Raw genomic sequence first — 22391 nt, 5'->3', positions numbered from 1 at the left:
CCCCCCTCCTCTGTGCGCCCTGGGGGGAAGGCCAGCAACAATGCTTTTCTGTGGAAAGGCATTTAGTCTGGTGGTGAGGCCTGCATTTCCCTTGATTCTAGCTGCCTGTGAAGGTGCAACCCAGCAAGCAGCAGCGATGGCTCAAGTGCTTGGGCCCCTGCACCCAGTGGGAGACCCAGAAGAAGCTCTTGGCTTCAGTCTGGCCCCAAGCCAGCCATGTGGAGCGTGAACCAGCAGATGGAAGATCTCCTTTTGTAACTCCCAGAACTCTGCTTTTTAATTAAGTAGGTAAACAAATAGTCTTAAGATGTCAGCTTTTGCTGACTTTGTTAAGAAAGTTTAGAAAACTTGTCAAGAAGTTTTCAGTGTTGTTGGTGACCAAGGAATATCACCCACAGAAGGCGATTTGGGGAGTGAATCAGCAGATGGAAGATCTACTCTAAGTCTGCCTTTCAAACAAGTCTTTCAAAACAAAGAACAAAAACCACTTTTATGCAGAAACTGTGACATTACCATGATCAACTGAATGTACCTGTCAGGAAAATTAGGTTCAAATAAAACCTGGAAATTAAGAGAACATGTAACATCTTTAAAAAGCCAACTCACATCTAACTCCCAGACAGGAGGCCTCTCACGTCGACACATGTTGCTCTAAATGACATCCTAAATTTCTTCTAGGTTTACTCCAGGCACAGGAAAACTGTAGTCATCTGGCTGCTTTCCAAGGCCCAGAGGAGGGAAAAGATAAATGAACACACTCACGCATGCAAGGCCTAGAAAGGTTAGGGTGCTGAGAGTTTGCAAACACCCCTGGGCTCCGTCCTCAGACACCCAGTGGGGAGGGCAGGGATCGGGCAAGGTAAGCACTGTTCCACCGACGAGCAGACTGCAGACTCGTCCACACTCCGTGGCTCCTGGCCAGAATTCTCAAATCATGCCACCAACTGCATTTGCTCGCTGTCTTTCGTCCTGTTTTCCAGCAGGAAGGTCTGACTTGGGTTAAACAGGTGAATGGAGGTAAGAAGATTGTAAGACACTTGGGCTCTAAGCCCTGAGTCCCCACAGCTGGTCACTAGAACTGCGTAACACTGAAAGCATCTTTAGCAATGCTTAGTCTGCTTTTAATTTTTGTATGAGTAAAAGGTTATATAGAATGTACCAGCAGGCAATAAACAGGGTTAAGGTCAAAGCCTGTACACACTGCAGCTCATGCCACAGTCCAAATGAGGGAGTGTTCAGCAGAAGCTAGAGCTCTATCCTGAGATTGAAAATTTTGTTTTGGGCCCGGCAGCGTGGCCTAGCGGCTAAAGTCCTTGCTTTGAACGTGCTGGGATCCCATATGGGCGCCGGTTCATATCCCGGCAGCTCCACTTCCCATCCAGCTCCCTGCTTGTGGCCGGGAGCCAGGAACCTCTTCCAGGTCTCCCACGTGGGTGCAGGGTCCCAAATCTTTGGCCCGTCCTCAACTGCTTTCCCAGGCCACAAGCAGGGAGCTGCATGGGAAGTGGAGCTGCCGGGATATGAACTGGCGCCCATATGGGATCCCAGCACGTTCAAGGCAAGGACTTTAGCCGCTAGGTCAGGCCGCCGGGCCCTGTATATCTGACTTTATAATAAAATAAATAAATCTTTAAAGAAAAAAAAACAAAATTTTGTTTTTTAAATCTCTGCCAACAGTGGTGGACTAAATTACAAACACATGCTAACAAATCCACAAAGGGACAGAGTGGTCCCTCCTGCCTCAACAGCGTTCTGGCCTTCCAGAAAGAGTGATGCATGCATTCAGCCACGTCCTTACACTGACAGGAAGGGAAGTGGTCCTTGCCGCGCACACGCCACCCTTCTGTTTCTCACCTGATAATGCAGTCGGGGAGGAACTGTGTATCACGCACGCTTACAGGCTTACAGGCCTGGGATATGCAAAGGTTTGCCAGTGACGCTTTCTAGTCTGGGGAGATTCTTCAGTTTATTGCATTTCTAATCAATAAAAGACACGCTTTAGATAAAGTATCACAAAGGCTCCTACATGGTAATAGCTAACACAGCTATGCAGAGCACTGCACTCCGCAAAATGGAGGCCCCTGAAGCCAAAGGTTGAAGGGACAAACAGGAAGGTTAACCAAAAAAAAAAAAAAGAGCTGAGCTAAGGAAACCCTGTTCTCCCAGGTGGATCTGGGAAGGTGCGGGAAACCTGGCTGCCTCCTGGAGGCGGGGGCGGGCAGTTGGACACAGGAAGCGATGGGGCGAAGCAGGTTCTCCTTGGTGGGAAGGCCCTGGGGCAGGAGCAGGGCCTGGCCAGGGGCACCTGCAGGAGTGGTCACTGAGCTCCTCCCGGCTCAAGTCTGAGACAGCATTTTCCTGGTATGTGGGATACGGAGAAATGACAGGATTTACTTTCAGTTTTAGCAACCATGACTCACCCTGAGCCTCCGACTATGGCCATATTTGAGTATTTTTAGAAAGAAAGAGAGAAAGGCGGAACAGCTGCAGACCAGGAGGCGGGCATGTGGAACCCACGTCCTCTCCACGGCCACACGACCCGTGCTTCCTCACTTTCTGAAGCTGGCTCGTTTTCAAGAAAAATCGAAGCGTGTTTCTTCTCAAAATGGTCTCTCTCATTTAAAAGCAGTTTTCTTTTTCTCCTAGGATTGCCACAGGTCAAGGTTTTCAACACTAGCAATCTATTGCTAGAACTGTAATTCCAAGGCCTTATAAGCAAAACAATGATTATGCAAAGCTTACAGAAATAGTCCTGGAGTGGTTAGGTAACCTCACTGCTTTGCAGCCTGACTACAATATATTTTATTGACATCTTAAAAGTCCCCCTTTATTTCCTGCTCCTCAGAAGCTGGGTGAGCCGTGGTTATTGATCACTATGTGGAGGTTTCCCAGGTACATTAAGGAGCCTGAGACACATCCATCACCGTGGTGGGCTGAACTCTCCTCTGCCTGAAGCAAACATCACTGAGGTACACCCGACCCAGGAGAGGTGGAGCTCGGATCAGAAGCATCCTTGGTCAGCGCTAACACAGCAGGTACTGAGCTTGCTCACCTGGGCCAGGTACAGGCGCATGCACACTACAGGCCAGGCCTTGCCCACCTTCCACCTTCTAGTGACACAAATGCACGCAGTGCTGGTTGTGGAATTGTGACTTGACTTACAGCTAAGGAAACTCAGACATGGAGAGGACTGCTAGACTGCAGGGCCTCACCTGCCCCTTCACTTGGTCTCAGCTTGGCTCATCAGGCCAAAGAGCTTGGCACTCCTGAGGGTTACTCTGCACGGTCCCACATTCCGACAGCATCACACCCCCTTCTCTAGCTGCGCACGGCCAGCAAGCCCGTGGGGACCGCGTGCAGAGCATCCGTTCCGGCTGCAGGGCGCTCAGCCAGGGCTGCCCGTGCTACGGGATACGACCCGACCGCAGCCTGACGCTCAAACACCTCACCTTCCTGGCCAGCAGCAGGATTTCACTGTCTGGATGCCACCTCCTGGCCCCCTGTCCTCCCGCTCCTCGCTTCTCAGTTGTCAGGGTAATTAGCAGTGTCAGTGCTCGGGCTTGATTGCGCCAGCCCATTAATAATGCAAGAGAAGAAGCAGGATGAATGCAAACACAGCAGAGGCCTCAAGGTTAAAAGCAGTCATGGAGAGGGGGAGAGCGCGGGATGGGGGGGAGGGCGCGGGGTGGGGGGGAGGGCGCAGAGTGGGGGGGGAGAGCTGGGGCTGGAAGAAGAGGAAGAGGTAACAGAGTGTGTGTGTTTATGTGACAGAGAAAGAGAAGAGAAGGAAGGAGGGAGAGTTTTAAAGCGAATCTTTAAGATTCCCAGCTTCCTTTGAGGGACCACACGTAGGGAAAGCACCACTTCTGAGTGTCCTCAACAAAGCAAAGCGCAGCCCTTCCCTATGAGGGGACAGATCTCTGGCCAGACTGCGGGGCGTCAGCGCAAACTGACACTTGGGAGGTCCCAGGGTGCGGAGCTGCGGTCGGAGCCCCACTAGCTCCTCTTGCACACGGTTTCAATGTTTGGAGCGACTTCTCTCGCAAAGGCGAGCCCTGCTTGCTCAGCAGAATGGCCACCTTCCCGCCGGATGCCTTCACGGCTGAGCCAACACAAGCAGCGCAAGGCAGGCTGGGTCTGGCAGGCAGGCCCTCCCCACGCAGAGGAAGAGACAGATTTCACATTGTCACAGCTGTCTCTCCGCCTCCACAAATATCTGTCTCCAAGTAGGGACTGCAAAAGCTGCTCGCCAATCTTTCCGCCCAGAGCTCTGCGGGCCCACAGAGGATGCCTGCAGAAGGCTGGGCGGCTGTGGGAGACGGAGGAGGGGCTGTGGGGGAGGCTGCGCCCGCGTGAATTCCTGAGCTGTTTGTATCCACACTGCCTACAGAGCAGAGCAGTGCTTGCCACTAAGCCCTTTACTTGCTCCTCACACACCAGGTGAGAACTATTTCACACACCAGGAAAGTCACATCTTTATCTCCTGGTTTCACAAGCCAAGCCATTTAAAAAAAACCAGTCACAGCAACGTTTGATGAATCGGAACCCATGCTTGGCTGGCAGTCGGGATAGCTGCGTGGGAACAGGCAGCAGCTGGAAGCAGGACCGGATGCTAATGACCACAGGCTGTATTTACTCCCGGGGCTGACCTCTGCCCAGGGTTTTCTCCCTGGCAGCGCCGGCCCTGGCTCTACAGAAGCTGCAGAGAGGCAGAGCTCTCCCTGCTCATCACCAAGCACCATGTGGGCACGCACAACCTGGGCAAAAGCACTTCCTCCAGGCCACGAACATCCCCTCCGCAAGGAACGGGACAAACAGGGAACAGCCTGGTAACTCACTACCCTGTTTACTCACAAATTCTCACAGCGTTTAAACCTGGAGTTCAGGTGTGACTGCTCGACGACAGTGGGCTGCTCGGTAGTGCCAGCGCCTCCTCGCGAGCCTCACCAGGCTCCCCACAGCAGGACACAGTTGGCAGGCTTCCCAATCTTCCCACAGGGGTTCCGCATGACTGCCCACTCGGCCCAGTGCTGTGCACCCTGCTCTGCTGACCTCACGCACGCTGGACACAGTTGGGCCCGGGGCATTCTCTCCTTTTTAAGGTTATGATGCGTGCCAGGGGTTGGCAAACTGCAGCTCCTGGGCCACATCTGGCTGCTGCTCATTTTTGTAAATATTACCAGACTGGAACAAAGCCCATTCATTTGTGTGTTGTCTATAGTTATTTTCATGATACAAAGGCGGGGTGAGCAACTGGGATGCAGACCATATGGCTTGCAAACCCGAAACCGTATCTTGCCTTTTATAGACAAAATGTGCTGACCCAGTGTACAATGTACCAAATGTATTGAACCTACTTCCTGCTGATAACCACAAGTGCAAACTGGATATTCTTAAGAATAAATGTTGGGGGCCCGACGGCGTGGCCTAGCGGCTAAAGTCCTTGCCTTGAATGTGCCAGGATCCCATATGGGCGCTGGTTCTAATCCCAGCAGCTCCACTTCCCATCCAGCTCCCTGCTTGTGGCCTGGGAAAGCAGTCGAGGACGGCCCAAAGCTTTGGGACACTGCACCTGCGTGGGAGACCTGGAAGAGGTTCCTGGTTCCCGGGATCGGATTGGCACAGCACCGGCTGTTGCGGTCACTTGGGGAGCAAATCATCGGTCGGAAGATCTTCTTCTCTGTCTCTCCTCCTCTCTGTATATCTGACTTTGTAATAAAATAAATAAATCTTAAAAAAAAAAAAAAATAAATGTTGGGCCTGGCGCAGTAGTCTAGTAGCTAAAGTCCCTGACCTGCATGCGCCAAGATCCCATATGGGCGCTGGTTCATGTCCAGGTGCCCCGCTTCCCACCCAGCTCCCTGCTTGTGGCCTGGGAAAGCACTTGAGGACGGCCCAAAGCCTTGGGACCCTGCACCCGCGTGGGAGACCTGAAAGATGCTCCAGGCTCCAGGCTTTGGACCGGCTCAGCTCTGCTGTTGCGGCTGCTTGGGGAGTGAATCATCGGATGGAAGATCTTCCTCTCTCTCTCTCTCCTCCACCCTGTGTATCTGACTTTCCAATAAAAATCAACAAATCTTAAAAAAAGAAAATAAATGTCAACTCCTGAGATGCTGAGAGGCAAGTTTTAACCACGAGGAAGGAGCTGCAGGAACTAACGGGGAGGAAGCTGGCACAAGTAAGGCAGCTTCAAGAGGGAACTGCAGGGTGAGCCACAGCCTCCCACAGTGTCACTTCCTCTTCTGAGAGGAAGTAGGGAGGGAACTGTAGGTCTTTTGATAAGAGGAAATTCCCCTTTGCTAAATTCTGAAGCTATTCCCTGGGTCTGTGTTTTTCTAAAGTTAGGCCAGCCCTGCCTGAAGCAGGCTGTGACCAAATTAGGAAGCAGGCAGGCAGGCTGAGGTCTCCAAGCTGGTCACCACATGGCCAGAATGCCCGGGCATGCATGGACACTGATGGACAGGCAAGAGGGCACTTTCAGTACATGACGGAAATGCTACTTGCTTGAGAAATCACCTTTAAAAAAATACGTAATTAGAATGAGTAATTGTTCTGTGAGACAAATTTACTATCTGTTGCTGACAAAACAGCTGAGTGCTAGCCAGGTTTCTTCAAGCACCAAGCATACAAGCTAAACGCTCTGTCCACTCAGCCCAAGCTGCGGAGCAGGTCTCGAGAAGGACCCAGGAAACGATGCTAACAGGCCTGTGGCAGAGCCAGACACTTCTGTCCTATGGATTTCAAAAGTCACAGGAACTTCACTCTGCAGCTGTCCACCCCACCCCGTGCTGCCTGCAAGGGCCATCAGCAGCCAGCCTGAGCAAGGCGCCAGGGGGCCACGCCGGGCCTCTCCCCCCCAGCTGGCCACTCCCCCCCCCAGCTGGCCTCTCCCCCGGGCTGGCCTCCCCGCCCCCACCCCAGCTGGCTTCAGCCACGGTGCTCCTTGGCACCCTCCCTCAGGAATGGCTTCTGAGATAACTTGGGATTCTGAGCCAATGAGCTCAGAGTCTATTCCCATCACCAGCATTATCTGGGTAGTAACTTTCAACCTTGAAAAGCCTTGCCTCCCTCCCAAATCTCCAGATCAGCAAAAAATTCTTGGACACGATTTCTGTTCCCTTAGGAATGTGTTCAGTTCAGTTCCAGCTTCAGCTATGAAACCAAACATGCAGAGTTCACGGAAACTAACAGCAAAACCCACCTCAGCAGTGCTCCTTCGCAGGCCCAGGAGGGGCCGCATCTGGGTGTATATCAGAGAACTCCCTCCCCAGCGCTCTGCTCCAACCCTGGTCCCTCTGCCAGAGCGCCTGGGGCACGAACTCTGCAGCTCCTGTGTCAACAATCTCTCATGTCAAACACCCAAGCGTTTCGTTTCCAGCCACTCCTGTACCAACTCTAACCATTTATTTCCAATCACCTACCTAAAGGACTACTGAATTTTACAAATAATACTACAAAAACTACACATTTTCCAAAGGTCCTAGTTAACTGTTACACAAATCTATCACTTAAGAATTGAATTTCTGTTGGTCAAGATTTCCACGGGCTTCCATTAACTGAGTCAAACTATACTCTAACGGCTCACTGGGGACAGCCCAGATCAGAGAGCTAGCTCTGAACCCCAAAGCTGGAGTTGAAGGATTCCCCAAGCTGTAGAACCCTGGCCCCGAGGCCATGCAAGGGTTCTAGGATCTCCTGGACCAGAGCTCAGAGCAACACTGTCATGGGACCACCTGGGCATGGGCAGGCTCATGCAGTTCTTCGTTCTGGGGTTCAGGGCCCACAAGCACACGTCCCGGAGGTGCAAGGGGACAAGATGACATCACTGCCAGAGTCTGAAGGCCCTCCAGCAGAGCCCTCCACGACCTCTCTTCCGCTGCCATCCCTGCCTGAAGCTGGGGCTCATCAGAGGCCCTGTGCACTTGCAGCAGCCTCGGTCACGTCTCCGGCTCAGAGCAGCTATCCATGCCTGTCTTCTGCTTCTCTCCCATGCTGCAGAAGGCATCACAGCTATAGACAAGTTTCATTGCCCTTTTATGGTAGAAAAATGAATTGCCTGCCCAGCAGTGCAGCCAGAGATGACACAACGGAAAGTTGTCATCTGTTGTGGTTTTGGCAGCCACAGCAGCCTCGGAGGGAAGGAGCGCCAGGCATCCATCGAGGGAAAAGCACAGCCCTAGCCACGCCACTCCGCAGGCCTCCTGCCCCGGCCTGCCTCCACCGGACGTGCCTGCTGACGGTCACCGTCAAGCTGAATTTTTGTGTAAGGATATCCAAAGGTCTTTGTATTTCACTGAAAGACCCAAGCAAGAATGTCCCAGAAAACATGCTTCAGTCCAAGTGTGTGTTCAGCTGAAGCACGAGCCTGCTCTACTCAGAAGCAGAACCAATGGGAACGAGCCTGAGCTGCTGCAGCCTGGTCCCTGTAAACTCATGGCGTAACAAGTGAAACAAAAATAAAATACCGCTGAACTCTGAAAAAAAAAAAAAAAAAAAAAGGTATGTTTTAGGAACAAACGGTCTCTTCTTGTACAAGGAATCCACATGTCCACATGAAGAAGCCGCCCAGCATGGCCCTCAGCCCTGTCTCTGCTGAGGCCTGAGGGCCATTTCCCCTGAGGAGAGGCACCAGCACCCGAGCCTGCAAGCTGACGGACAGCAGTGAGCACCGCGGGGCCTCCATCAGGAGGAGCGCAGGCCTTGCCACAGCTGGGAAGACACACAGCCAAGAGATTCTCGACACGCACATCCGAGTGAAGCAAATGAAGCTTATCCAACATGCTTGTTGCTAGCAAACAAGTCTCCAAATCAATGAAGCAAAGACTCTTGCGCTCTTCCAACGTGGCCTGGGCCCCAAACTGTGTCCTCCATGCATGGCCATGGACCAAATGTCTTCCCCCACAACTTCCTCCCTGGCCACCTAAAGCAGGGCCCTGCCCACTGCTCATCTGGCCCTCGGACGCCTGGGCCCGAGGCCCCGCAGCCCAGCTGGAACTCCTGAACGAAGCAGCCCCTGGCAGACTCCCAGAGACAGGCTCTGGATGACTGAGTCCACAGGCTCTAAGAAATGACTCACTGTGGCACCTACACTGACAAGGTGCTCACTCCCAGCATCCCGCATCTCAGCTCTCTCCCGCCACTCCCTTTCCTGGCTCCTCAAGCTCACCCTCTCAAACAGTCCGTGCTCCCAGGCCCCTCTGCTCGGCCTGCACTATTTCCTGAGGTCTCCAGAACCAACCTCATCTTCCCTGACCTCCTGTCTTTCCACTCCTACTTGCCTGGGCTTGGGCTGTTTGTCCACAAGCTTGGCTTGTGTCATCCTCTCCTGCAACCCAGCAGATCCCAGCAGGGTCTAGAGAGGCCCAGGCCGACCTTGCCCACACAGTGGTTTCCTCACCTCCCCAAATCGGAGTGTGCCCCTCACTCCCTCAGGGTCCCCACGGCAGTCACCATGGCTTCCCCATCAGCTAACAGTCTGCACAGGAAATCCAAGGTTAGGGCCAGGGCTGTGCCTTTTGTATTCCTTCTGGCAAACCAACACTCAGTAAACACCTGCTGAACGAATGGTCCGATAGTGACCAACACAAGGAAGTGCCACAGGAAACACGGCGAGGGCTGTTCTGTGCACGAGGGGAGGAGGGCGAGGGCTGAGACCCTGCGGGCTGGCAGGAAAGAGGGCTGGGAGAGGGCGCTGAAGGCAACGCGGGGTTTTCAGTGGGGAGGCCGGATGTTTTGAGAGGAAAGCACAGAAGGGAAGAGGAGGGCAAAGTGACAGCAGCAGCCAGAGCCCAGCAGAGAGGGAGTGGGGCCAAAGCTACACGGGCTGCCCAGACACGGCGCTCTGAAGCCTAAACTGCTTTTCATAGGAACTTCTTGACGGGAGAGACTCCAGACAAAGCACTTTCCTGAGGCTACAGGGATTTGATCCAAGACTCTTAAGACAGTCTCTTGTTGGAAAGCAAATGCCAACACCGCTGTGAAAGTCTGCAGACTTCTAGCAATCCGGAGGAGGAGGCAGCGCTCCATGCAGACCCCGGGTTTGGTCAAGCACTTATTTACAGCACGGGGGCGGGGGGAGACAGATATTCTCCCCTTGATGACCAATAGAGATGGCCAAACGCTTGGGGTGGGGCCAGGCTGGCTAAGAGCTTCTCCCATGTTCTTCCAGTTCTTCTACATGGGTGGTACGGGCCTGCCCAAATCCTCCGGCAATCTTCAGTGGCCTTTCCCAGGCATGATGGGAGCTGGAGCCAACAGAACAGCAACTGCGACCTGAACCGGCAGCCACGAATTACAATTAGAAGCTTTACCTGCAGGCCTGGCACAGTAGCCTAGCGGCTAAAGTCCTCGCCTTGCAGGCACTGGGATCCCATATGGGCGCTAGTTCCAGCCCAGCGTAGCCCTGCTTCCCTTCCAGCTCCCTGCTTGGCTGGGAAAGCAGTCGAGGATGGCCCAAAGCCTTGGGACTCTGCATCTGTGTAGGAGACCCTGAAGAGACTTGGCTCCTGGCTTCGGACTGGCGCAGTTCTGGCCCTTGAGGCTGCTTGGGGAGGGAATCATCAGACGGAGGATCTTCCTGTCTGCCTCTCCTCTCTGTGTATCTGACCTTCCAATAAAATAAATCCTTAAAAAAAAAAGCAGCAGCAGCAGCAGCGTTATCTACTATGCTATACGTCGGCCCCCCCTCTGCTGTTTCCCAGCAGTCAAACGTGAAGTCCTCACCACTTACAAGCAGAAACCACACACATGACTGAGGTCTTCCTTCCTCCAGGATGAAAAAGCTTTTCATCTTTCTATAACCAACTGCGGGCATCTTCCAGTTAAGTCACAAATGCTCATCTCTCAAAGAGTGAAGAAGTCACAAAAACAGAACATTTAAATAAGCATCTTCCCAATTCCCAGAGTGAAGAAACTTCAAATCCACAAATCAGAACAGAGTACAAGGACAAATCTAGCCCCAATACGATTTGGTGAGTCTTCCTCAGTTCTCTGTTAACTTTTAAAAACCATAAAAAAGCAGGTGAAAATAGAACTCCATGCAGCCATCACTCACTTTAACCTTTCATTTTCATTGGAAAGACAGATCAGTTTACAGAGCGGGGACTGAGAGCAAGATCTTGCATTCTGTCACTCCCCAGATGGTCACAATGGCTGGAGCCGATTCCAACTTTCCCACTCAGGTGCCTGGTCCCACAGCTTTGAACCGTCCTCTACTGCCTTCCCAGGCCATAAGCAGAGAGCGGTTTGGCAACTGGAGCGCTTGGACACAAACTGGAACATACAGAACCTGGTGCTTGAGGGCCCGGCGCCGTGGCCTAGTGGCTAAAGTCCTCGCCCTGAACATGCCCCGGGATCCCATATGGGCGCCGGTTCTAATCCCAGCAGCTCCGCTTCCCATCCAGCTCCCTGCTTGTGGCCTGGGAAAGCAGTCGAGCATGGCCCAATGCTTTGGGATCCTGCACCCGCGTGGGAGACCTGGAGGAGGTTCCTGGCTCCTGGCTTCGGATCAGCAAGTACCGGCCATTGCGGTCACTTGGGGAGTTAATCATCAGACAGAAGATTTTCCTCTCTGTCTCTCCTCCTCTCTGTATATCTGACTTTGTAATAAAAATAAATAAATCTTTAAAAAAAAAAAAGAACCTGGTGCTTGAAAGGTGAGGATTCAGTCACCGAGCCCCTTGCTGGGCCATCCCTCATTATAATAATGATCTGGGCAGGGCTGAGCCTGGCTGGCTACACCGTACCTGCTGCTCCATCCTTTGTCTACTGCAATTTTGAAGCAAATCCCAGATAACACATCATCCTGTTTAGAAATACTCAGCTTTTCAGCTATAAAAGGTTAAGAAACTCTAAAGTCCAAGGAAACACAGTCAAAGCAGAGTCCTAAGGCAGGGCCCCAGCTCCAAGCAGACTTGCCCAGGACGGCCAGCTGCCCAGTTCCGAGCACTGTCCGTGTGCCCCTCCCAGCCAGCAGCAATGCACGGCTCCATGAGCTCGTGACCCTGACCTCAGCACGCTGCATCCTGCGCTGGGAGCAGGCCATCCGGAGTCCTCCGTCTGCGGGGACGAACATGGGCACACACAGGGCACGTAACCGCAGTGTCGTGTCAAGAGATGGCAAGTTCTGGCCTGGGCAGGCAATTCCACTGGACAGGGATTTCAAAGGTGACAGAGATCGTCCTTATTCTTTTGATTTTCCTTTAAAAGTCAGAGTGGACACTGAGTAAAAGGCCACTTACACTTCTTGGGTATATTGGCAAGTTTTGAAATGACCTTGGGTCAACTGTTGGCTTAGCAGTTGATTGCCCTGGGGGCTGCTGCTGCCTGCAGTGCCAGTACCCCACACGGGCACCAGTTCAATCCTGGCTGCTCCATTTCTGGTTCAGCTCCCTGCTAATGCACCTTGGAAAGCAGAGGAAATGGACCAAGTGCAAGTGCGAGAGCAGGAAGAAGCTGGCTCCAGCTTGGCACAGGTCTGGCAAATGCAGCCTTTTGGGAAGTGAATAAATGCGTGAAATACCTTCCCCTCGTTAACTCTGCCTTTCAGACTAGGGACACCCACATCTGGATCAGCGTCTGGTTGCAGTTCTCTCCTGAGCCATTCCCTGGAAGGCTGTAGGTGAGGGCAAATGGCTGAGCTCCTCACACCACACAGGAGGCCTGCACTTAATTTGCAGCTCCCTGTTTGCCACTGCAGTCTTCCCCCCTCACCAAAAACAAACAAACAAACAAACAAAAACCAAGCCAGAAACAAAACAAACAAAACAAGTGAGTCCATGCCAACCCGGCCGCTGGCCCGTGGCTTCAGCCTGGCCTCTGGCCTTGTGCTGTCTGCGCACGCCCTGCACATCTCCCTGTGCTCGCTCCCTCTCCACACTGCTCCACCCCGGCAGACGCCCACAGGGAACCAGGGTGTTTCCATGCCTGTGCTGTCTCCATAGCAACCATCTCTACCTGCAGCCTGGAAACCCTGCAGTGCTGTGTGCTGAGCATGCCAAGAGCGGACACTGTGTGCGGCAGTGAGCACCCAGGGTCCCATCCCCACACACACATGCACACCGTCTTCTCTCAAGGGTATCACTCCGAGGTCACTTTATAACAAAGATGCCAATACCTGGTAATTTAATCAACATAAAGACTAAAAGAAGGCAAAAACAAACAAAACATGTGATGGGGCCAGCGCAGTGGCCAGCCGGCTAATCCTCTGCCTGGCAGCACTGGCATCCCATACGGACGCCTGGTGGTACAGGTGGCTTTCCTTGCCCTCCAGTTCCCTGCTTATGCCCTGGGAAAGCAGAGCAGGATGCCCCAAGCGGTTGTTGCCTTGCGCCCAATGTGGGAGACTTGGAAGAAGTTACAGGCTTCAGACTGACTCAGTAACACTGCAGCCCCTGGGGAGCAAACCAGGGCATGCAGATCTCCGTCTCTCCTTCGCTAACTCCGCCTTTCAAATCACACACACACACAAAACCTAACAACACATTATAAAGAGACTAAATAAGTGCTATGTGGCTTCGAGAGTGTCACTACAAGCTTACGTTTCTCAGACAAACTGCCATACAAGAGAAATTTAGACTGTGAGTCTGATAAGCAATAGTTAACATAGCGCAAACAAAACAAAACACACGAAAAGGGCCAGGGCACCCATTATAATAAAGTACAAACCAACTAAGAATTCAGTTTTCAACCCCTAAATCTCTAAGTATAATAGACAGTGCATTCCAATGGAGACCAAGAACAGCAACAGGGGAAGCTTTCACACCAAGGACAGGGAAAGGCAAGCGGCCCTAACTTCAAGGCCTGCCCATGGTCAGTGATGGGAGGGTGGCCATGACAGTTCCCCTTCCAGTTAAGACAGAAGCCATGACCAATGAGCCATGGAGACAAACCACCCATTTTTATCACTGTCTTGTGATTGCTGTGCATTCTCCAGCAAAATATAGCTAGGCACCCTTGTTCCCAGGCCCTCTCCACACGCAACTTTTTGAGAATCTTCTGAGCCCCCATCCCTCTGGGATCAAGGGACACCTGGGAAGTGTGTGACAGTGCTGCAGAGACAAGCGCACAGCCACGGCAGAAGCCCCAGACAGCTAACACACACCCCAATAGAAGGCGCTGCTTAGCAAAAAATTAGCTTTAAAAACCCATCTTCTTTACCTTACAGCACAATGGGATACTGGAAAGAAAAAACGCACACTGAGAAGCTCATCTGAAAAGCAAGGAGACTACAAGTCATCTTCTGTTCACCTGGCCACTTGAGGAGCCCTCCACGTGCTGTGACTGAGTAAGTCGGAGGCAGGGAGGAATGGCACGGTAGCTAACCTAAAGACAGATTGTGGGAAGAGCTCCCACCGATTTATTTTCACCGGAAAGTCACGCTTACACAAAGAACGAGAGACAGAGATCTTCCATCCGCTGGTTCACCCCCCAAGTGAGCCGCAACGGTCAGAGCTGAGCCAGTCTGAAGCCAGGAACTTCTTCCTAGTCTCCCATGTGGGCGCAGGGTCCCCAGGCCTTGGACCACCCTCCACTGCTTTCCCAGGCCACCAGCAGGGAGCTGGATGGGAAGTGGAGCAGTGGGGATTAGAACCAGACCCATATGGGATCCTGGTACATCCAAGGTGAGGACTTAGCCACTAGGCTACTGTGCCGGGCCTTCGACTAGCCCCGTTCTGGTTGATGTGGTTATTTGCAGAGTGAGCACGCGGATGGAATGTTTTCCCCTCTCTAAATCTGCCTTTCAAACAAAATAAATTACAAAAAAAAATCTTAAAAACAAACGGGGCCCGATGGCATGGACTAGCGGCTAAAGTCCTCGCCTTGAACACACCAGGATCCCATAAGACGCTGGTTCTAATCCCGGCAGCTCCACTTTCTATCCAGCTCCCTGGCTGTGGCCTGGGAAAGCAGCTGAAGATGGCCCAAAGCCTTGGGACCGTGCATCCGCGTGGGAGACCTGGAGGAGGTTCCTGGCTCCTGGCTTCGGATCAGCACAGCACTGGCTGTTGCAGCCACGTGGGGAGTGAATCATCAGATGGAAGATCTTCCTCTCTGTCTCTCCTCCTCTCTGTATATATGACTTTCCAATAAAAATAAATCTTAAACAAACAAAAAAAACCATATGGGGCCCAGCACAGTAGCCTAGTGGCTAAAATCCCTGCCTTGCTTGCGCTGGGATCTCAAATGGGCACTGGTTCATGTCCTGGCGGCCCCGCTTCCCATGCAGCTCCCTACCTGTGGTCTGGGAAAGCAGTGGAGGACAGCCCAAAGCCTTGGGACCCTGCACCCGGGTGGGAGACCCGGAAGAAGCTCCAGGCTCCTGGCTTCGGAGCAGCTCGACTCTGGCTGTTGTGCCTGCTTGGGGAGTCAATCAACAACAGAAGATCTTCCTGTATCTTCCTCTGTAGCTCCTCCTCCCTCCTCTTTGTGTATCTGACTTTCCAATAAAAATAAAATAAATCTTAAAAAAAAAAAAAAAAGAAAATGGAAAGATGCTCCTGCTAGCTGGAATTGCGTCCCTGTGTCTGTTCCGTCAGTCTGCCCTCCCCATGCCAGTGGCTACCACTGCTGAGTAACACCCAGGAGGCACTGGGCAGAGCGCCAGGACGTGCTTCACCCACACCATGCCACCTGCTTTCCATGGAAGCTTTCTGAGACAGGGACAGTGTCCTTGTTTTACAGATAAAGATTTCTCATCTTAACTGCGATGCTCTGCTTCCAGCCTCACGCAGCCAGCACAGGACTGGACGGAGACTGACACGCTGCCTCTGTCCTGGTCTTCGAAGCCCTCTTGGGGCAGGCAGCTTCCTGAGCCAGCACTGCCACAGGACGCGCTGAGGTAACACTGCGAGGAGAGGCGCAGTGCTCTTCACCCACACGGAAGGGAACGAGAAAGCAGCAGTAGGATGTCCTCCGGGGAACGACAGCTGCTTCTTCCCCGGGTCCACCGAGGTCTCAGGGTGGTTGCTGAGGGGTCTCTGGGTGCCCACTGCCCACCAAACCTGTCTCAATGGCCTTGGTACTGAAACGTCCTCAGGTCGATGCCCACCGCAGCAGCTGCAACAGGCTCACACGTGGCCTCTGGAAGGCTTCCCCAGAGAGCTACCGGAGGGGCTGCAGCAAGCCCGGGGCGGAAGCAGGCATGGCAGAACGCACATCCACCCAGGCCCCAACCTTCCTGAAGGCAGGCTGTGTACGTGTGAGAGCCACACAGTGTGCACCGAGCTGTAACGGTGAGTGGTTCCTGCTCCCCTTCAGTGGAAAATAAAAATCAAAACATTTGGCACAGCGGCTAAGATGTTGCTGAGGCCCCCAGAGGCCATGCTGGAGTGCACAATCTCCTGCAAGGCACACACCGGGAGGCTGAGGGGAGCAGCTCAAGTGGCTGCGTCCTTGCTACCCTGGGGGACCCTGGGGGAGCTCTTTGCCCCTGCCTGTGGCCTGGTCCAGGCTTGCTGCTGCAGGCATCTGAGAATGAATCAGCAGTTAAAAGGTCTCTACGTGTCTATCTCTCTGTTTCTGTCTTTTAAATAAATTTAAACAAAAACCAACTTCTGCAGGGTCAACAGGAAGCAAAAATAAATTTTTATTTATACTGGCAGTTTAGTTTAGGCATGCATTTTTACTTTTTCCTATTTTGGACAGCTATCCTTTACTCTTGAAATATTACAAATAGCTGCAGATGTGGTATCTATTTATATAAACGTGGTTTCTGAAATTTAAAAAAACACTATTTCTTTATTTGAGAGGGAAGCAGAGAGGGAGGAAAAGCAGAGAGCGTCGCAGCGAGCTGCTATCCGCCGGCTCAGGAGCCAGGAGTGCGCCCCACATCCCCCACGTGGACGGCAGAAGGCCTGTCATTCGCTCCGCTATGAGCGTGACGTCAGAGCCAGGACTCGGCCGACACTCCTGACCCGCCAGGCTCCATGACGGCTCCCTATTTCACTGGTATCGGACACTCCGGGTACAAGACAGATGAGCTAGACCTGCCTTTCGCTGCTTCTGTTCCTCCTGCAAACACACACACAAATACATACCTGCTAAGCGATTAGTGTCTCCAGCCCACGGCTAAGGGCTGAAGTGTCAGCGAAGGGAAATGGACATGCTTTCGTGTGTCACTGTCCACCTAAATCTTTCCAGAGACAAGAAGCCCACGACCAATATTCTCCATCTGATGACTGCAGTCAAGTTCACAACTGACAACATGCGCACAGCAAAGGACCACATGTGGAGCGCTGCTTGTTCCCCAGCTCCGCCAGGCTCAGAGGGAGGCTGACAGCCATCGCCTGAGACCCTCTCGGGGCTGCGTTCTGGGGGCAGGCAGGCTTCTTCCGGGTTCTCAGCTCACCATGTCCCTGCCTCCCCTCGCCACGGCAAGCCTGGGGTCCACTCCTTGGGAAGTGTCCACCTCCTCCCAGGACAGGACATTACTGCAGCCTGGAAGGAGTTGACCTTGAAGGAGCCAGCAGTCCGCAGACTCCTCGCAGCTCCTCCTGACTGCACTGCGCAGCGCGGACACCTCCACTGCGGCAGGTAAGCCCTCCTGTGCGCCGAGCCCCCCGAGGCTGGCGCGTCAACCTGCCCTCCGGAATAAAAGTCCTCCCTGATCGCAGCCCAGGCTCAGCACAGGAGTCAGCTGACAGGCTGAGCTCCAGCTCCGAGCGCAGCTACCGAGTGCCACCACCCACCATCCCAGCTGGAGCCGCGGGCACTCCCAGCTGGCAGACTCATTCACATTCTCTCCTCGCAGTCACTGAGCTGCTGCGGGCGGCTGAGGCCGCCTGCCTTGCAGCAACACACTGGCTTGCTGCAAACGTGAATGTTGCTGTCATTTCATTCACGCTAAGCGAACAACATGAATACTATAAGGAATGGCTGAGGCCTAGAAAGGGTGGAAAGACAGGCAGGAAGCGAGTTGGGTAAAGAGCCAAACACAACCGACCCTGGGAAGAGCTGGAGCTGATCACAGGCACATGCCCAGGCTCCAATCAAAGTCTCCAAACCAGACAATGGCCACCGAGTGATCTGCTCGCTTCTACCTGGTCTGCAGCCGCACTCTGAGCTGCCCACTGATGGCCTCTCCGCCTCAGCATCTGTGCCATGAACAATCTTTTCTTTTAAATAAGATTTATTTATTTTTATTGGAAAGGCAGATATACAGAGAGGAGAGACAGAGAGGAAGATCTTCCGTCCAATGGTTCACTCCCCAAGTGGCCGCAACGGCTGCAGCTGAGCCGATCCGAAGCCAGGAACTTCTTCCAGGTCTCCCACGCGGGTGCAGGGTCCCAAGGCTTTGGGCCGTCCTCCACTGCTTTCCCAGGCCACAAGCAGGGAGCTGCATGGGAAGTGGAGCTGCCGGGATTAGAACCGGCGCCCATATGGGATGCCGATGCGTTCAAGGCGAGGACTTTAGCCGCTACACTACTGTGCTGGGCCCTCCATAAGCAATCTTAAAACCTCCATCTTGTGATTCTGGTCAACTTTCTGGAAAGTTCTATTTGTAATCCTCCAAGTTTATCAAGTTATAGCTCTGGGATGGCACTAAGAGCCTCAAAAGAAATTTTTTTAAATTAAATTTATTCATTAATTACATTGTGTTGTAATTACATAGAATCTGGGATTCTCCCCCCACCATCCCCCCATGGTGGGTTCCTCCACCTTGTTGCATAATCATAGTTCAAGTTCAGCTCAAAAGGAATTTCTGACCCTTAAAAAACAAATATTCTAGAAGCATCACTTTCAAATCTTCATCTACCTAACACTTCAGTCCTGTACCAAACATATCTGAGTCATTCCTAAAAGCAGCATGCTGATTACAAACTGATGGGCCTTCACCTGGGGATCCACGGGGCAAGGCGCGGGCTTGACCACAGCATTCCACCCTGTCAGCGAAACAAGGACTGTCCACATGAACCTAGACACCATGTCCTATCCTCTGGAAGTCCAGGCATAAACCCTCCTTCTGATCATACATTCCTATGAACACCTCCTGGGAGGGTGTCAAGTCCCCGGAAATCGGACCAGAGTGCAGATGACTGCCAAAGACACAGAAAACGCAGATGCCCAGAGTTCCCACGGACCAAAGCGAGTCTGCAGCTCCCTCTGTGGACACGAGCAATCCTCCAAGGTTAACAGACAGCCTGGCTCTGGCTGACGGAACACACCCAGGTGGACGGGACAAAGCATGAGCCTTCCCAACTCTGACGTCCTGAAGGCAGGTGGCGGAGCTGGAGGGGGCAGTGTATCCAGCCTCCAGGGCTGACACCCGAGGGAGCAGGCCCGCTCCCCGTGGAGCACCAGCGCCACCTTGTGGCAGCTGCCCTTCGTGCGCACACAGGACAGCCTTGTTCAGCCGGTCTGCAGCTGGGCTGAGTGCAAGCCAGCAACTCCCTCCTCAGCCAGACAAGCAGGGACTTCTCCGCATTCTGATGTGCCAGCGGACTCCACTCATCCGGCTGTCCCACTGCTTTGTTTTCCCTGGCAAACCTATCCTAACGGTGAAAAAGGGAAGCTAGACCATGAGGGGTACCATCTGCAGGTCAAAGTCAGGTTCTAAGGCCTATAGTCATTGATGATCATTATTCTTGTCACTGGAATACAATGCTGGGGGATGTACTAGGCTAACGTCCTCACCGGAATTCTATGTGGGCACCGGTTCTAATCCCAGCTGCTCCACTTCCCATGCAGCTCCCTGCTTGTGGCCTGGGAAAGCAGTGGAGGACGGCCCAAAGCCTTGGGACCCTGCACCGGCTTGGGAGACCTGGAACAAGCTCTCAGCTCCTGGCTTCAGACTGGCTCAGCTTCAGCTATTGCAACCATTCGGGGAGTGAATCAGCAGACAGAAAATCTTTACAAATTGAAAAATAAAATAAAAAATCAACAGGCACACTCTGAACTTGGGCTGCAGAGCCTCTCCTTCCTAAAACCCCAAGCCCCGTGCCTGTCCCCCCCTTTCAGCTCTCCCTCCAGCCTGCGGCTCTCCACTGTCAGGCATCGTGCGCACATACCAGACGCGCTCACGCTCAACACTGGCCATGTCTTTTATTCCCCCTCTGCCAACAGCATCAACTACCTGGTGGCCCGAACCAGAGAAGCCTGCAGTGTCCAGCCGTCTCTCCACGCCAACGAGCAGCACACCCCCTCCCGGCCCCCGCCCTAGGCAGGTATAGTCACGTTGACGGATACTTGTCAAGACCCCAAACACAAGCAAACCTCAGCTGCTCACAACAGACTTCTCACTCAGGCTTCACGTTCACCTTGGCAGAGGGAAATGGGCGAACCACACCACCCTTCAAAACCCACATCGCAAGTGCCCTGCTCAGAACGTCATGGGTTGGCTGCTGTAACGATTTCACACGGCATGAGCGACACAAGCAGGGTCTGAAAACACCAGACTCCAACTCCTTCCCAGGGAAGAGCAGGGAGGTGGGAATTCCTACCCCACCCCAGCCCCAGCGCCTTGTTCAGCACTAACCTGGGAGCGGGGTGTGCACTTCCAGGGTCACATCTGGAGGATCGACGGTGCTCTGCCACCTGCTAGCTAGCTCTTCCCTGCTAGGCAAGACTGAACCCAGTCCCCAGGGCAGCTCTGAAGTACTCACCGGCAAGTTACCTACTCGCACATTCCAAGGGTCAGAAGAGGCTACGTGACCACCTCCACATTCAACGGGGCACGTATCCTCTTCCCAGAGATGGAAGGAAGAACATTCGCTGTTCTTGTTGCCAAGATACCACCTGGACACTAGTGCAGACCGACACGCTTGTCCTGGCGAAGTGACAGCCTCCGCCTCTCGCTGGCCTGCCCAGCTGTGCGCGAGTCTGTCCTCAGCACAACTTTAACTTGAACCCACACCAGGAAATGGACTTCCTACCTCTACAGCAACTTTTGGGAGACCCCAGGGCAGGAAGCCATGGTGTGCATTTCCCACCTGCACTACTCAACAGTCAAACAGATCCTCCTGCTTTTATCCATTTCCCCAACTCAAAATGATGCTTGACGCCCAGGCCTGACTCGGCTCACGGAGCCTTTGTCAAGTTCCCTGTGTACCAGTCAGTGTACGGGCAGCCGCTACCCCCAGAACAAGCCCACATGTTCGAATTCTCAGTCTTGCCTCCCTTCCTGCCTTCTGCATCTTAGACCATGTACCAACTTCCCAGGCAGCCCAGGAGAGAACACAGAGAGATCAAACACTGCAGAAACAACTTAGCCAGCTGCCTGGAGTTGGGAAATACCATTAAATGGTCACGTTATGAGTTCTGCATGAGCCTCGCCTTGTATGTGCCGGGATCCCATATGGGCGCCGGTTCTAATCCCAGCTACTCCACTTCCCATCCAGCTCCCTGCTTGTGGCCTGGGAAAGCAGTCAAAGACGGCCCAAAGCGTTGGGACCCTGCATCCATGTGGGAGGACTGGGAGAAGGTCTTGGTTCTTGGCTTTTGATTGGCTCGCCTCCATCCATTATGGCTACTTGGGAAGTGAGTTATCAGACAGAAGATCTTTCTCTCTGTGTCTCCTCACCTCTGTATAGCTGACTTTCAAACAAAAACAAATAAAACAAATCAATCTTTATACATACATATATATGTATATATCTCCAGAGTTTATACCAAACTATTAATGCTACAATAAAAGGAATACAGCTTATTCCACGGGCTTAATTTCTTCTTCCTTCTTTAATCTCTACCTTAATTACTTGAGATGCTGTAATCTTCAACTATTATCATGTGAGTTTAGAAAAACAGTTTAATATCTACTGGACTAGGTACATGCTGCCAGACTGCACAACCCTCTTAGCGCACAGTGAAGGGCTGCAGCAGGCTGCGGCTGGAGAACTCGGGCCTTCCTTGACAGGCTCAGGAAGCGCATGCGTGTGCTGGGGTTTCCCCAAAGGCTGTCACACTGGAAAAACACAAAACTCCCCAGATTTCATGTGCTGGCATCTCTCCCAGGACTCAGAACTCTAACTGCAATTCCACCAGTGGTTCTCCCTGTGACCATGTCAGCCACCACGCACAGCGTCAACACGCTGAGAGCAGCAGGTGACGCCCGGGCGCTCGGGGTAGCAGCCCACAGCACCAAGTCGCAAGTAGGCATCCAGAAGGAAGCTTGCTCCCTACCTTTCGGCAGCGCGGGTTAGGACAGCTGAACCTCTTCACGTCACTGTCCAGCAGAGCAGGGAAGCTACAGGAGGGGCACCTGGAGTCAAAACAGCACAGCACTACTGCTCAGAACACTGCACCCCGAGCTCAATCGGGGCGACTGCTCAGATGAAGGCAGAGATTTCAGCTACACATCACACCACTTTCTTCTTCAGTCTGTTGTTCCCCACTGAAACAAACACGGAACTTCACTGTTATGCTGGGCTGCTACCAGAAAACACACACCTTTCCAG

General features: G+C 53.0%; 1 protein-coding gene across 1 annotated transcript in view; it reads right to left on the bottom strand.

Annotated features, from left to right (window-relative positions):
• Positions 1-22391, bottom strand: part of RNF216 (ring finger protein 216) — a 105389-nt gene that overhangs the window by 45058 nt on the left and 37940 nt on the right. Inside the window, exon 12 of the mRNA XM_004598114.3 lies at positions 22117-22195. Within this exon, the coding sequence (XP_004598171.2) occupies positions 22117-22195 (79 nt within the window). The remainder of the gene's footprint in view (positions 1-22116; positions 22196-22391) is intronic.

This window comes from Ochotona princeps, chromosome 24 (genome assembly GCF_030435755.1).
Source record: "Ochotona princeps isolate mOchPri1 chromosome 24, mOchPri1.hap1, whole genome shotgun sequence".
Lineage (NCBI taxonomy): Eukaryota > Metazoa > Chordata > Mammalia > Lagomorpha > Ochotonidae > Ochotona > Ochotona princeps.
Note: the sequence above shows the minus strand (reverse complement) of the source record. Positions and strands in the feature narration are given on the sequence as shown.